The sequence below is a fragment of the Melopsittacus undulatus genome, chromosome 4 (assembly GCF_012275295.1).
Source record: "Melopsittacus undulatus isolate bMelUnd1 chromosome 4, bMelUnd1.mat.Z, whole genome shotgun sequence".
NCBI classification, from domain to species: Eukaryota; Metazoa; Chordata; class Aves; order Psittaciformes; family Psittaculidae; genus Melopsittacus; species Melopsittacus undulatus.
Genome location: NC_047530.1, coordinates 37,996,049 through 38,013,558, shown reverse-complemented (window position 1 = coordinate 38,013,558; position 17,510 = coordinate 37,996,049). Strand labels below are relative to the sequence as shown.

At 36.1% G+C, this 17,510-nt stretch overlaps 1 protein-coding gene across 1 annotated transcript in view; it reads right to left on the bottom strand.

Moving 5' to 3' along the window:
- Window positions 1-17,510, bottom strand: part of SLC25A21 (solute carrier family 25 member 21) — a 249,042-nt gene that overhangs the window by 2,296 nt on the left and 229,236 nt on the right. The window contains exons 6-9 of the mRNA XM_005148913.1: window positions 16,092-16,199; window positions 11,032-11,196; window positions 1,415-1,596; window positions 550-602 (exon numbers count right to left, since the gene is read on the bottom strand). Coding sequence (XP_005148970.1) covers window positions 550-602; window positions 1,415-1,596; window positions 11,032-11,196; window positions 16,092-16,199 — 508 coding nt within the window. The remainder of the gene's footprint in view (window positions 1-549; window positions 603-1,414; window positions 1,597-11,031; window positions 11,197-16,091; window positions 16,200-17,510) is intronic.

The following is a 17,510-nucleotide window of genomic DNA, read 5'->3' as shown; positions in this document are numbered from 1 at the left end:
CAGCCTTTTAGTGTCTGTTCTTTACAGCCACTGCAGAGCACAGGAGAAGAAAGTAACTGGAATTTCATATGCTTGGGCTATGCTTCAACTAGTTGAAAGCATTTACACTGGAGAGACAACCTGCATTTTAAGATGACTTTAGATGGGTACACAATGGTCCTAGTGAAACCAAAACTTCACATTAGAAGGAACAGGAAGCTTTAAGAAACACTTCCAAAGGTTTTACAGTTCTGGCATTTGCATGGATGCACTTTGGCTTGCTCACAAATCAGGCAATTACACAGTCCAGCAGTTACTTGGCTGTTCAGTCCTTTGATGTGTATGTGTAAATGATTTTTTTTAGACATATATTTAGCCAAATCCATCTATGATACTATTAGATGATGGTATTATCAACAGAAATTATTCAAAGGTGAAAGTGATTTTGATGATTTCTGTTACATGGTTTCATTTATTTGACTGATGCTTACTACATTTTGTCAAGAAACTGTAAAATGGGAAGAAAAAGCAAGAACAAAAGCAATATAGATATGACAGAGGGAAAATTACCTGGACCAAGCCTCATGATCTTGGGAACCAAGCCTTTGTACAGAGCCAGAAATCTGTAGCAGAAGAAAAACAAACAAAACATTTCAAACAATATCTTGCTCTAAAAGAAGAATGGAATTTTAGCATGTGTTTATTAAAATGCTGGCAGAGCACTTAGAAGCAATTATTTGAAATTACACATGTTCAATAGCAGGCCATATCTGGATTTTAACATTTTACAGAGGCAGATCAGATGAAGAGAAAAAGTTAATCAATGTTCAGCCACAAAAGCAACGTTGTGAGCCTAGCCAATCAGAAATATGACTTTAATCAGTGAGATGGTTTTACTTTCAAGACAAGTCTGTTAACAACAGCTGCATGCATGGACAAAATGACCGCTATAATTGAATATCAAAGCTACAACTCAGTCCCCACTTGAGAAGTATTTTAAAAAGTTGGAAAACTTTATTGCCACAATATGCCCTGATTTAATTATTTCAGCAGTAATTTTAAAGGTACAGAGATCTGTATAATTACAATTAGAATAAATTGGGAAATAATCTGTTTTCTGTTGATATTTTACTTTTACAAAATGAAGAGTTGAAAAAAATTACGTGAGATATATGAAGCATTTATTTGTGGAACATAAATTTTGACAACCCAATAATAATCTTGTAAGTTGTTTGTAAAAGTTCACATGGAGTAGGAGGATATCTCCTTGTAATTCTAAAGAATATTTTCAAAATGTTGCATTGTGCTCTTGTGATATGTGAGTTCAGGGTGGCTTAATGGTCCTCGTCAAATCTGAAATATAACAATGTGGTTTTATGGACCCATATGAACTAAAACAGAGGTCTGGACATGTATTAAAATAAGAATGTTTTACCCTTCCTCTTTATAGACTGTTGCCATAGTTTTAAAACAGGTTCTGTACTTGATCTCTCCAGGAACTGGCTGTGGTCCTTGAATCCTACTTTTTGCAACATCAAAAGGAATGTTAATAGTTGAGGCTATTGTTCCTGAGACTAGCCCTATTCCAAATTTCCTCAAAAACTCCAAATTTGAATCCTGCAAAAAAAAAAAAAAAGAGAAAAAGAAAGAAAGAATAAAAAGGGAAACGGAAGGACCTGTGCAGGTTAAGCACTCTAAAGGAATATGTATTTAATCAGAAAACTCACACAACACACTCGTGTTATTTTAGCGGAACGCATTAGGATTTCCTATGCTGGAACTTGTTTTCTTGACAATCCTATTGGCTATGTTTTTACACATGGTCTAAATTGCTGAAGTACACATTTCCTCACACAGGATTTATAAACACAGTTCATAAAGAAAGACTGGTATGGCATATGGGGATGATTTGTATAATTGGGCTTCACAATGTACTTAGTATTACTGTATCAAAACAGGAGAAATCCAAGCACACTATTAGCTAATTGGCCAGAATATTTTACAAATGACAGCAACTTCCACCATGAAGCCTACTAAAACGCTCATTTGTGTGTTGGACCCCCAAATGCTAAATTAAATAAAGGCTAATCTCAGTCTGCTGCCATTCCCCTCCAGGTTTTTTACATTTATTTTCACATGTAGCTGATCCACTGTACTGAGAAGTGCTAGCTTCCTGTTATTAACAATCCAACTCGGCGCAACTGCAAAAGAGCCTCCACGTTCTGTGCATTATAAACGGTGGTAACTCACTCGGCTAATTGGCTGAAGAATTTACAACAGATTGTTTCTGAACCCTACTATATGTTCACGGTAAAAGTTAGAAGCAGGTTAGAAGTGCATCTAAAAACTTCTTGGCTCACTCACAGTTCACAGTTCAACTGGGTTTTATTTGATCTTTTAGAAAGACCTCCTACCTTGGCTTTTGCCATGTCATCAAAGAACCCAAAGTTTATCTGGGAGTCAAAGACTCTTGAAGCAAGCTTAATCTTATTTCTTTAAAAGAAAGTATCAGGGAAGTGTGTTCCAGGGCATTTCCTATGCACATAAATTTTTTGCTATTGCTCTTCAACGCAAAGGACACTTTTTTCCTATATCAGAATCCATATATGTAGTTCCTATTTTTCTTCTTGAAGATAATTCAATTATAGAAAATTATCAGTAAAATAACAAATGACATTGCCACGCTAAAACATCAGCACAATATTAAAATGAAAGAGTTCTTTGTTTCCTAAACCTGAACATTTGTGACTGAAAAAGGAAACAACAAAGTTTTCCTTTCTATATTAGCAACAAGAAACAGAAATTATAATTTCCATAATGTGCACTGGATGAAGTCCATACGGGTGTTTAAAGAGAAATGTCAAAATCAACAGGGCTTTTTATTGCTTGGAGAAAAACTCAACACCCTGATTTCACAAAACATGAAATATACTGACAGTACCTTTTAAAAATTAGAATTACTTGTGCAAAAAAGTTTTATCAACAAATTTCTGTTTATTCTGTACACACTGACAGTGGTTTAAATGCAAAGGAAAAAAAGGCAATATTTTTGGTATCTAGAGAAGAAAAAAGGACTCCTTTTGAAGTTTGAGGGGCAGCAGCATGGCAGCCCCACTCCAGCATGGTGCCTGCCTACCTTCAGGCAGCAGGCGTATGATTATACCCACACCTGAGAGCTAAGTACTATTCCAGATTGTACTAACCTCCTCAAACCAGGTTGCAGCAAGCAGGCTCCCACTGCTCTGCTGACTTTTCATGGCCCAGAATGGTCTGAAGTATTTCTGTCACACAATTTGGTGCAAGGACACTTTCTTCCATAGTGCAAAGCACAGTGCGCTGCCCTCTGGGCTAGGCAGTATATGTCAGGCAAAAATATTTACTTGTTACACACTGAATTTCAAGCCTTACTGCTCCTGAAATATCCTTTAATATTTAAATGTTTGAACACTTTAATATTTTGGTGAATTCCCAGTGCCAGTGTTGTCTGCTTTAAGACAGAGTGCCACAGACTGCAGGATACAGTGGGTGTCTGGTCAAGTGAGCGTCTATAAAAACCTGACACTGCACTAACACAGCTGAAGGAAAATGAAAAAAAACTGCTTTATATCTATTCCAGTGACACAAAGGAAGTTGAAAGGCAGCATTTTACCCATTCACGAAACTGGATTTAACAAAATGTGCTAGGATGTACACTAACTTTCTATATAATTTGATTTTTCATCATGCATCTCATGAGAAAGTATTTTAAGGCATCCATCACTATGATATCTGGGTAATTTCATTCATACAACAGATCAAAAGAATTTCAGCTGTTAAAAATAATTGAAAAGCATTTTTTCCTAGAAGTATATCTTAGTGGCATTTTACTGTGTTAATGTTTCCAATTGAAAAAGAGATTTGTAAACATAATTTATGGTTCTAGACAAAGGAGCATTATCTGTCTATCAGTTAGGCATCAGTTAGTTTTATGAAGAAGCAGTGTCTTTCTTTTTACACCAAAATCTCTCATTTTCCAACCCATGGGCAATGTCAAAATATTAACAGTCTAGAATCCTGTGAAAGGTGATGTAAGGATAAGTTAACTGTCCAGTGCTAAAGCTGCAAGTGGCTAGCAGTTATCTTCACGTTATTGTCACAAATGTTGCACCACACAGCCCACTGACCAAATGTGATAGATTTCATATGTCATACATTAGAAAATAAGATTCTGACAAGCTCCTCTTGCTTTCAAAATTGGCAGAACTGGAGGAAAATCACACATGAATTTTGATTTTTAAGCAAAGACAATTTTTATTTAGTATGAGCAGAAAATATAGAACAGAAACTTGATTTTAGATGGTGCCACACCACAGTACAGTGTACCACAAGGAACTGAAATGCCAGTTTGCTTATTCACAATGCAGTAATTTTGCTGTGGTTGGATAACATAATCTGTGATCATCTCAACCTTTTTACTATGCTCTTCATAACCACATTTCCTGTACACCAGAATCCCTGCCCTGTGAGCACCAGCAGCCATTAAAAATAGGGACATTTAGGCATCCCTAGTAAATCTATGGCCATATCTATGCATGTCCTGCTGGATTTCCCTTCTTTCTTTGGGAGAAAAAATTTTGAGATGTTACCTGTCTGCTTTTTATACTTCACAATTCCTGTTGCAACATATTTAAAGAAACAGAGACTCCATAAGTTCCTCCTGATTCATATGCTCCTTAATTTCTTCTTTTATATTTCATAATTTATGGGAACAGAAAATTCTAGCCCTAGCACATACACACCAATGTTCAAGAGTGTCTCTCACTGGAGACACTTTTAATTTATCAGTTTCAGTCTCCAAAGCTCCAGGCTTTCCTTTCCTTACCACTTATTCATTTGGCCAACTCTGATTCTGCCTGTTATACCTAGGAATTATGGAACTGAAGAGGGAGATAGGCCAGGAATAAGAATTACAGCTACTTCTTGGCCCTTTTGGCAGAGGTAAAATGTAACAGCACAGGAACTTCTATGGCAAGCTGAGGTGCCACAAGACCTGACCTAGGCTACACTGACTATAATCAAGTGCTTGGCAGCAAGGAACTGCTTTAGCTGGCCTGATAATTGATTTTAACCAGTAAAAGGAGCTTCCTTTGGCAACAGATGGTGAAAGAAATGAACACATGGGTCTGAGGAAGAGAAGCTTCTAAGACAGAGGAGAAAAGGTATATTCAGAGAGGCAAAATGGGAGATAACTCTCAGGAAACCAACAAGGAACTGCTGAAAAACTCAAATGAGTTTCTTTAAGCACAGACACTGAGCCAGAACTTGGAGGAGAGAAGGGCACTGGGTCTTCCTGCTGAGTCCTAGAGGAGAGCTGAGAAGAAAGGCTGTCAAATTCTACTTTTAGAGAGGGAGAAGCTGATACAGCTGTGATCAGATGATTTGGATGCATTTAAACTCCCAGCAGAAAGCAGCAGTAAGGAGGAGAAAATTATGTAGACTCGCTGCAAGGCTCCAGAGGGGATGAAAATTAAAAGATGAAAGTGACTCTCATCGCTGTTGAGATAACATCATGCTTTGATTCTTTAAAAGAATAGTCAAAATTTTTGTTTGTGGCTTAATCAAGATTTGACCACAACTTAATGAACAGTTTCCTAGTTTTATTGACCCTAAACTTCTGTCCATCTCACGATTTACATACTAAACTTCTTACTGTAAACTACAGTTGCTTTCTGATTAGTACAATGATGGTCTGATCTTTGTCAAAAGGCATAGGAAATGCTGAAATTGCAGCTACAGTAAACATAGTGATGACCAAGAAAGGCACTCTAAAATGCATACTCACAGTTGCACTTTGTTTGACATACGTATGCTTTTTTTCACACCACTATCACCTCAGATTCCTCCTTGAGTTAAGTCTCATTGCAGCAGACATTTATTTAAGTTTTTAAAATACACCTGTCAGATATCTGACAGGATAAGAAGATGAACGACAGCCACTAGGATAAATGTCCTGGCTAGACTCCAGACTGACATGGCTTTCTGCTGTATAGGGTATATAATTTCAAACAGTCTGCTATACTCTCAGTGATTTATTTTTCTCATATATATATATAACTCTCAATATAATATATAATATATTATATATGTAAAATATAATATATATACTATATAATAGTATAATTATATACTATTATATCTAATATAACTATGCTATGTCAATTAAATAATTAAATAATATAATAATGATATTATTAATTGTAATAATATAATTATACATGATATGATGTAATATATTATTTTATATTAAGATAATATATATAATATATAATTCTCAATATAGTTTCCTGATAAAATTATTAGTCTTATGCCAGATTTATAAGTAGCATTATTATCTATTATTTACTCTTTTGCTATAACCTTTTGGACTGACAAGGTAAGGCTTGGACTTCACTTTGTCTTAAAACAAGTATCTGCACTGAAGAACTTTCAATGTAAATAAAAAACCAAGAGACAATAAAATTTGCTGGTCACTGAACAGAAAGTATACACAATTCTGGAGACTCAGTCAGTATAGGCAGTATCCTCAGTAAGAGAAGCACCAGGTAGATCTGTACTTGTTCCTTTTATTCATCGACAGTTTTGTATATTATTGTTAGACTGTTGAAAGCAAACATCAAAGAGGCAAAGTAAACTCCACCCCAATTTATTTCGATGCTCATAAATTTCTTGTCTGTCTTCCCTGTTAGTCCCATAGTTGCCTACATCAATGACTCCAGGTTTACCCAAGAGAGGGTACCTAGTGTGGTCATTCACTGTTTAGTGCATGTTCTTGTGGCTCCTGGGGACTGGCCACCTGGAAAACCATTAACCACACTGGTAAAGCAGAATCAATCTTCCAGCTTCTCATGAGGCTTCTACTGCAGTTCTAAGCCAGCCTATGCAGATGATCAGACTGTTCATAAACTGCTGGGATTACAAGCAAGTCAACATTTTATGGCATCAGTTAGACACCAGCTATGCAGAAAAGGGCACCCAGAAATGCATGTACCGCTGCATCTAACACCTTTGTCTGCACTATCCATCTTCAGTCTCAGTTAGACAATAACTTATGAAACAGGAAAAAAAAATGAGGACCAATGTGAATACCAGAACTAAAGAAGTCTGATGTCCTTATCAGCCCTTGTGACTGACTGCTACTTAATGTCTGCAAGCCCAGACATCCATGGGCTTACATGGGCTTTCCCCCCTAAAATGCACTGTTTAATAAGGCATAAGTTCCCATGGAAAATTTCCTCCATTTGGGGCACTCTTAAGATGCACCTGCAGGATCTCCTCCCTTTGAATTATTATTTGTATGTCTCACAAGAACTTAGCTATTTTAAGCCTGCCTCTCTGTCAGGTATGGTTGAACCTGGGCATCCATTTCAGCATCATCTTTATTTCTGTAGGAAAACAGGAGAAATTTGTGCTGCTTCTTCACATATTTTGACCAGAAATTCCTCTCCTTAAACTTCCTATCTGTCTTGCCTACAGGAACACTGCAGTACAGGAGCAGGTGAGGTAGAACAGACTCTCCCCCTTTGATATAATATCTTTTGGTGACGATGGTCTGGGCTGGAGTCTTTAAATAACACAAGGCTCTCATTCAAACAGCCACAGGACACCTCACAGTGAAAAGTACTGATCAATGAATGACTTGTAACACTGTACTGGATACAGGTGAACACAGCACTGCCATGGGTTTTTTCTCTTTTTTTTTTTTTCAGTTCCCAGGTCATCCTATACCTGAGCTGGGATGGTAGCTCTGAGTTTATTCCATTTCCTGCTCTGATACAGTTTTCTAAATCACCTTAGTTTACTATTTTTTCAACTCTGTTGCACCACATGACCCTTTCACTGTCTCTTCCTATCTGTAACTTGAATGCTGGCATAGATATGAAAACAAGTAAAATAAAATTGTTGTCAAGCTGAACAGCTAGTTTTGGTTTCCAATCTCTTCTTTGCCTATAGAAGTTTGAAGCCTTTTCTCTGACAAAACAACATACAGCTAAGATCCCACTGTCCTTTTAACAGAAGGCACATCTGTGGCAGCTAAAGCAGGCAGTGCTTCACTTGAAATGAGTTTTGCAGATGGCCAAGTTTCCAAGGGGGCTTTTAACAGTGAGAAAATTCCATATTGTTAAGAAAAATGACAGCCACTTGGAGGTGGTAGTGAGTAAAAGTTTTAATGAAATGAAAGTTTGCCATCAAACCTAACTATGATAAAAAATTGAAAAGCGAGAGCTGCTGGACGCCTATGAAATGTGCTATAAAAGTAGGTGCTATAAAACTGAGATGACATAAATTTGCAGACTAATTTGATTTCTAGTGCAGAAGCATAGCTGTTAATGCTCTATGGTTGATACATTAGTGGCAATAGAAACAAGTCTGGCTTATTCTATTTTCAGTAAACAGAGCATGAGGTTGGCTTAACAAATGAAAAATTATTCATTTACAACCCACACATGTCATTTATATCATTTGACCACTCAACATAACAGGTTTATTGTTTTTGGCAAAATAAGCTGTAAACATCCCTAATTGGGATGCAAATTTAATGCACAGTTTAGCACTGTTGACAGCTAAAATGCTCATACAGACATTTCCATACAGTTTTCCACTTACATTGCATATGCTGAACAGCAGATACATACTAAAGAGCCAAAATGATTTCAAAAGAGTAATACTCCTATTTCACAATTTTTATACGTTTGTCAATATCGCAAGACTGACTTTATGATTTTCTTTTTTGGCAAAATACAAAAAATGAACAAATTAGGTTTTGTAATGAAATCAAGTATGTGAGAAATCTTGAAAAGTTACAACTGTCTAATGTTTTCCAGACTAACTGCAAAACAGCTTCCACAAAATTCCTGATACAGGTGTGATAACTCTTAGCCTCTAGTACCTGCCTATTGATAGAAGTTTAAGTTGCAGACTGTGATTTGTTCAAGGCAAGTATTGTTCAAGACTTCCACTTTCCTGTCACTGAGGTGAAGTTTGGTGCAGTTAATTACCTGAGACATAATGTTGTCTGTCAAGCCAGATGAGTCCTGATCTATACCCTGTTAAATTCAGGGTAAGATTTGCATTGCTTATAATGGACATTTTATCAGAATTACTGGCTGTGTCTATACGTACAGAACTGTCTATGGCACTGATGCCAGCTGGCCTGGAGAGGCCAGTTAACTTTATTAGTGCTATTAAATGCTATTACCATTCAAAACAGACTGCCTATTAGGAATGGTTCCTTGTCTGCACTAGCTTCTAAGCCATACCCAGTGTTGGCTGATGTGGGCCAAAGCTGTGCCAGGGAACATTTAACAGCACAGATGACTGAGTTTCAGTGACACTGCTCAATTTACTAGAGCAAATGTAGCCACTGTGGAAGCCACCAAGCAAGCCACTTTGCACAAGGTTGGCCTCTTCATTTATTTCCAGTTAATGCAATCTAACCCTACATTGACTAAATTGTCTTTTACTTTTGATGATATGTACAAAACAGCTAGGTCACTGGCTGACACCACTAACATAATTTCTCTTTAATTTTCTAGATGTACTGTACAAAAGCGGTAATTCTTAGATCATAAAGAGTCTTGCAATAATTGTGAATACTTGAATAATTATTTCTTTTTTTAAAAAAAATCCAAAAGGCTAGGAAAGCCTTATGCCTAGGAAGCTTATGCCAACTGCTATTAAAATACCATTACTATTCTTCAATTGCTATGCAAGACCACTTCAGGATTTTCACAGAAGTTGCAGACAAGCTTCTTTGTCCCTGCATATGATTCTGAATAATCTGCATAGTGAATATAATTTTTTCATCTTTTGATCAACATAAATGTGTTTACGCCTCTATTAGTACCAAGCTATTGCTTGTGGCTTGAGTTTTTAGAATGTGTGATTAACGTACATTTTAAAGTATGCTTAAATACACTAAAAGAAACTTGTAGAAACTTGTGGGTTAGCTGCTCTTGAACAATTCAATTTACTATAATAATCTGCAAATAAAAAGTGGAGCTTTTCTCCATTTACACAGTGATGCCAAGAAAAATATGAGGCTACTCAGAAGTGAGAAAAAAAAAGAGATGTTACTTCATCTGGGAATAGAAACTGATCCATTTTGATGTAAATTGCAGCTTCCTATATGAATATCACTACATATTACACCTGTGACTGCTTAACTGTCATCATCGAAAAATCACATTAGTGAAAACACAGTTCAGTAAGTAATGTCCTGGAGTCATTAATAAACCATTAGCTGTTGCTCACACATAATTTAGAAAGTTGACAGTATTACCACATTTTCATTAGTAAAATTTCCCTTTGTTGAAAAGGGAAATGTTTTCTTTGTTATGTAAAGGTATATAAGACTATCAAATAAAATTGCTTCAAGTGAAATTACAGCTATAAAATTTCTTTTTTTTTTCTTTTTTTTTTCTTTTTTTTTTTTTTTTTTAAACTAACAAACTACATAAAGCCCCTGTGCATGACCCTGTAAATCCTGTTTTGGGCTGGCTCCCTCCCATATGGATAAATCTGCCCTGTCATCCTTCAGCAACAGGTTGAACTCTTTTTTAAGTAAATAGGCCTGGTCCATTGCCAGAATACACTCTGTACTGCAGACCTGCCATCTCCTCAAGCTTAGCCCATTTGTGCTTACTGAAAGAAGTTCTAGAAACTGATTTTTCTCTTCTAGGCCAGTTTACCACAAAAAAGTACATACATACCTAACACAAGCATAACATACCTGTATCCCAGTTTCTTAATTTTTACATTGCTACCATGGTATAAAAGGAAACTCATAAAAAAGAGAATTCAAATAAGACTATTTATACTCAGATTTGCTTAAAAAGGGAAAAGTACAAATCCTTGGTTTGCTTCCATTAAAATGCTATAAATTCCTACAAAACAGAGAGCTGGATTAGTCACTGTTTGTTACTAAATACCACAGCTTTGCACAGAAAAGTACACTGTTAATTAAATTGCCAAACCTCTTACATGTTTATCTATTGCATTGTATGAAGAACTTACTTTATTGACAGGAAGAATGTTTTTCACATTGAAGTAGAATCCAAAGTAAACCATGTTAAAAACTCCATGACGGCCCAGTGTTGCAGTAAGACCTTTGTTTAGTCCTTGGAAGCCCAGACCACTGGTTTTAATGATCTGCCGAGCTTGAACAAAGCTAGATGGTTGCTACACAAGTTAAGCAAAAGAAGGAAGAGATCATCTTTACAAAAAGAGAACAATGACCATAGTATCATTCCATCCTGTTGACAAATACAGTTGCTAACTGTAGTTTTTTCTTGTTTCATCATATTTGTTGTTTTTCCTTTCCTGTGATCATGTAAAAATCACAACTTTCATTAAAAAAAATTCCTCATTTTTCTGATGGCAGAACAAGATGAAAACATGACTTGAGTACTAAAGCAAAGGACCCCTGAAGCAATTGAAAAATTTCTCAAAATAATAATTAAAAAAAATTTCTAGAACAATATGTGGCTTTGAATATGTGAAATTGGTTTTTTTTTTAATCATTGATCCTATGCTATTAAGATTATGACAGATGAAACCCTTACACAACTAGAAACAACAGTTATTCTGGACAATAGGAAAATAAAACCAACTTCTCTAGTAAAACCAATGGCACAGGATATACATGGTGAGGGAGTGATAAAAGGGACAGAATTAGAAGTTTTGAGCCATTATGGCTATGGAAACAAATCCTTGGGACCCATGAATTAGAGCAGCAAAGGAGGCTATAAATATTTGTGTTGAATACCAGGCAGTTTCCAGATTCAGTATTAGGAAAAGGGTTGAAACAGTGATAAAAAGGCATATACATTGCCTGGGAACCCTTTTGGATATTCTGATGCTCATCATGCTGTTAGGAATGCAAGCTATTGCTTTAAGACACTGACTTTTGAAGGAGTTATTTGGCACAGAATACTTTTTAAAGCCAGCTCACACGCTGAACTTCCTTCTTCTAGTGTCGAAAATATTGAAGTGGTGTTGTTTCCCTTTTTAATTTATTTTTTTCTTCAGCATCAAACTGGAAATCCTGTTTTGCCCTCCTAATGAATTACTTGGCTTCAAAAATGTAGATAGATTTTGAAAATCAGAACACCCGTTTAAATTTCAAGCTACAGAGTTAGTAAATTAACTTTAGAAATCCTGATTTGAAAATAACACCCAAACGGCACAGAAATCTTTTTTAGTCAGCCAACTTCCATTTAACAACAGGCATAAAGGAAGAAATGTCCTCAGAATCCTCTTATATAGTGATATATATAGTATACAGGACCTGCCTGACTACATACATGTTTGATCTATTTTACAATATACTGTGATGTTTGGAATGAGGTGTTCCCTTTCTGAATACTTTTTATTTCTTTTTAGAAGAATTATAGAAAAGTTCCTTTCAAAAAGTTGTTGACTTGAGTTTGGCTTTCTCCAAAGCATAAAACCATCTTTGGTTAACCAAATATTTAATTAGAAAGGCAAAACATGACTTCCACTAGAAGGCCCCTACATGAAAATATAGAAGAATTTTGACTACAACACTGGGAACACTGCTAATTTAAATACACTTATTTGTTTAATAGCTTTCCATTTCAAAATACCACTCTAGTAAATCAACAGCATCAGCCAAATGATGCCTATTATATCTGACATAGCATATGTCTGCTTATTTAGGTGACTGACCAGTTTAGTCTTTAATACTAAGTTTCATTCTGTTTTTTCATATTTGGTAACTAATATTATCATGTGAATGCTCTGCATACATTTTACTATATTCTACTTTTGTAACTCCCTTCAGGGATTCAAGCTGGAATCTGTTCTAAAATGTAAATACCCAGCATGGAATATGGTCCAATACTAGAAATAATATCCTTTCTCATGCACAAAAAATTCAGATTAGAGCCTTAAAAAACATCTAATGATTCTGAATAAAGTGATTTGAGCTTAATACAGCAATTTTCAATAGTAAGCTCTTCCTGGTTCTCATCTTGAATATGGATTTACAAATGACTCAAAAGAGAAGCCCGTCATTTGCTGAACACCTGGGATGGGTTTCACCAGTCCAAATGTAGATATCTGCAATGTCTATCTCTACATCTGAGACTCTCAAAAGACTCATTTTTTTTAGTCTTTCAGTGATAAAGAGGGCACTAGTAGATAGCACTTCAGCCAAAGCAGGCATCTAAAATGTCAGCTGATCAAGCCCCAGAAGGTCTGTGTTTATCACTGATGATGGAAGGACCTCAGTATGACTAATTCTAATGTAGGAATTTCTTGCACAAATATCTGGAGTTAATTCACTTCATACAACTGCTCACTTATACTTAATAGAGACCTAGTCAGTGGGATCTGGAGTCAGAATCTTCTCATAGTAAAGCAGAAACTTGTATTTGTTCAATTAAACACAACTCTTAAGTCAGGTGAGAAGATTTCCATTAGCACACACACTTCTGTAGCCAGTGAGTTATCCATGGCTACAGGGAAAAAACCCAAAACCCCCAAAACCAGACAAGGCGTTGGGCCTTCTAGCAGTTTACCTTAACAAAAAGTCACCATTACTTTTTACCTGTAGCAATCCACATTACAAAAGTGACAATACGTATTTTACAGTGGCCTTCCTCTTTAAATCTATCAACTCTTGAAAGATGATCTGGTACCACAGAATAATTCAGCTGTCACTGTAGTGTGTGAGTATTTGCTTTGGGGGTGTGCAGGAGTCTGGGTGTGGGAGTATGTGTTCATGCTCTTCCTTGTTCCTTTTAAACAAGATATATTTATTATTTCAATACAATAGTCATGAAATATGTGAACTGCATTAGGTTTCATCATACAGTATGAAAGCTACACAATGGGATAGGTACATACTCAAACCTTTTAGAAAAATAGTGCATGGTAATTGAATGAGTGCACCATTGCCTATGCTGCATAATACAACATACACATGCTTCTTCCAATAGGCTTGAGTTTTATATGCTTTAGTGTGAAATGTTCTTTAACATATTCTTAATGAGTACTTGAAGTCATGGTAAGGAAGTCACTGGAATTTTGCTGATTATCAGCAAAATGTGTAATCCTACCACTTTTTTACAGATGTATGAAAAATTGGTATGGCTGTGATCAACTGTCTTTGTGATTTAAGAACTCTGGTCCCTTGGATTTTTTCATTAGGGCAAATGGACACTTTTATTTATACTTTAGGAATAAACTAGGTTCTAGGGGAATCCCAACAGCATTACTTTACAATTTTATTTGTATGATGATATGTTATTATTTGCATTTTGTGAAAATTTGCATTTAAATGAAATTTGAAGAATAGTCACCTAAACCAAAACAAACCTGAATGCTTCTGAACAGCTACACTGTGATTACTGTAATATTCTGAAGGTCACCAAGGAAGAGAAGCTGTAACTAAAGTAGGTAACTGCATAAAATTTACTAACTAAAACACTCCAGACTTTATTCTAAAATTTGCAAGAGAGATAAAAAAAATATGTAAAGTGAAAGGATATATTGGTCTCTTTCAACTTTACAGAAGCTGGGTTGCCCACAATACAATACTAGAGTATTTCATGCAAAACGGAAGGTTTTAAGATAGGTTAAATTTATCTTCACAACTATGAGACAGAAAAATCCAGAATATCTACTTAGTTTACTACTGCTGGAACAGTAGTAGTCCATAATTTTTTCATATCATCTTCCTCACAGAAAGACCCCCTCACACGTTTCTCTCTTCCACTTTCAGTCTTCTCCAGGATCCCAAGCTATTTACTGCAGTACTATATTAGCTCTCTGTTTCACTGAATTTGCAGGCCACGGTTAAAAAATATTTAGGCTGGAGACTTGGAGCATCCAAAGATCTCTTTTTTCTGCACTGAGAATCAAACAGCAATTTACCAAATGTTTTAAGGTTTATTCTTGAAGAGAATGCTTCTCTGATGAGTTACAGAGTAGGTACCAGCTAGCCTATGACATTTGGAAATCAGCGGCAAAGTTTTGCCAGAACATATCTGAAAGGCTTAGCCCATATAGCCTATGTAAATGGCCAGGTGATAAATCTCTTTACTGTACATCTCCCCATTCAATTTGTGCAGACGAGTGCTACAAGGCATGCAAGTATTAACTCAGTCAAAACTTAATAGGAGAATAAGCAAAATCATGCCTCACCAGGGATTCAGCCAAGCTTTTCATGCCATGCTTATGTGATTTGGCACTTCTACTATGGGAGAGCTGATTTCACAAAAGATTTTGAAAGAGCTGATTGGACAATTGTTAGTCTTATTCACTGAGAAAAGGAAAAAGGAACTGTGACTGCCCTCCTTCCCAATAGCCTGGAACATTTTCTACAATAAAATTAATTGAAGCTGGTGTATTCCTGGGAACACTTGATTTTGATCAATCACTATTTTCCAGTTTAATATTTTTTTCCCTTTCAGCACTATCCAGAACTGTGGATGAAGTAAATTTTGCACATTGACTTCTCTGAATGAAACAATATTTGAATAATAAAACTCTGAAGTGAATCAGGAATCTAAATTATTGGTGTGCTTTATTATATAACAATTTCCTGGTTTGAGCTTATAAATATGAAGACTTATAAATAGTTTTATCCAAGACTGAAATCTATCAGCTACATTTTTAACATAAATGTTAAAATGCCTGGCTAGGGCATAGGGCTGTGGTGTTTTACACTAAGTTTTGGTGCTCACTTGAATCTGGTGCCTCCTGGGGTAAATGCACTGTGTACAAGGGGCTCCGGTTTCTACTTCTGGATTAGAATTCCTCACAGTACTGGCCTGCTGGCTACTCTGGAGTCTGAAGGCGCAATTCATGCACAGCATATTTACAATGGAGATGCTGACACTGCTGACAATACACCATGCATCTCTGCATACCTGAGATCTCATGCGTATCTGAAGGCATCGTCTATTGAGTCTCTTCACTCTTTTTCCATTTCTGTTAAGCATGTGGGAAATAACCCAATACATTATAGATATTATCCTCTAAATATGAATTTTATAGTTCACTATGCCTAATAAAGCAGAAAAAGAAGAATGCAGCAATTCTCATACCTCTGTGAAGGCATTCCGATTTGTCTGTAAGGTAACCTTTACTACTTCAAAAGGGTTAACCACCACTGCCTCTGTCAACCCAGATCCCAAGCCAGCAACTGCAAATGCCTAGGAAAGTTAAAATTAAAGTTAAAAAATTATGAAGTAAAATTTCCCATACACCAGTTTATGAAATGGAATGATACAATGCAAACTGTGACACTGCATGAATACAGCAGTATTCTATTACTAAACAACTTTAGCCCTTGATTAGATGCTGACAGTTCATGAAGACAATATGACAATAGCCATAAACCGCATTCCAAAAAAATACAAAATAAAATGTCATAGCACTGTCAATGAACTCTCTTTTCAGATTGAAGAAAAACTATGGTACCAATTTATTACAAAAACATGGCAAAACAATGCACTCATGTTATCTTTGGGTGGAGTCTGAATTAAAACACAAATATGAATGCAGTTATGCAGCACTGGAAAAAACAAGAACTCTGCACTGAGAACTGAGCATATAACACTAACATAGTAACTTAAAAAGAAAATAAACGTAAGAAATAAAAATAGCGCATTACATAAGCAAATTGCACACAGAGAGGAAGAGCTCTCTGAAGTAAATATCAGAACTGAGAAGGTTTACATGGGGATGAGTGGCACACACGGAAATCTCAGCATTCCCTACAAGGATGATTAACTCCATTTAGAAGCTGATAGTACATTACAGTCCTAGATATAGAGTTATTCACTGCTTTGCTTTCCATCAAAACACATCATTTAAAAATAAGTTTGTTTGTTTGTAACAGAAAAATAAGATGGAAATATTTAGGTCAAATATTCAGAGGGATTAATTTTGGTGATCACACATTTATGGACTCCATTTAATATCTCCTAACTTTCAAGGGGCTGAAAAGAGTCCCAGGACCAAAATACAATATACTGAGTACATCTGCTGAGATTCAAGGAAACCAAAGGTAAGGAAACAAAAATAGTGAGAAAAACCTTATTCAATACAGAGGGATTTGAGCAGGGACTCTTGAGAGCTTGAGAAGAATGGTGAGTTAGAAGGGTAGCAGCAAGCTCCAGCCTTACTGCCTTTGGAGAAGATGGTATTACCAACAAATCTATTTTTCCAATATGAGGTGGGAACATAATCTATCACTTTCATCATCAACCATGAGACTGAAGCCAGAAGGAAGATGGTGCGAACATATCCATCTCCCTTTTAACAATAAATGTGGTTTTGATACGAGGTGTGTTGAGATACCTAAAAGCATTCTGTCTAGCTTTGATTAGAATACCTCTCAATCTTCTTCCATCTCTATCACAGATATCTTAGGGGCAAAAACGCATCTGTCGTAACAGTTCTGCACCTAAAATGTCAGGGGTGTCTGAGGGTTTTTGTATCTGCTGTACAAATCACAGCAG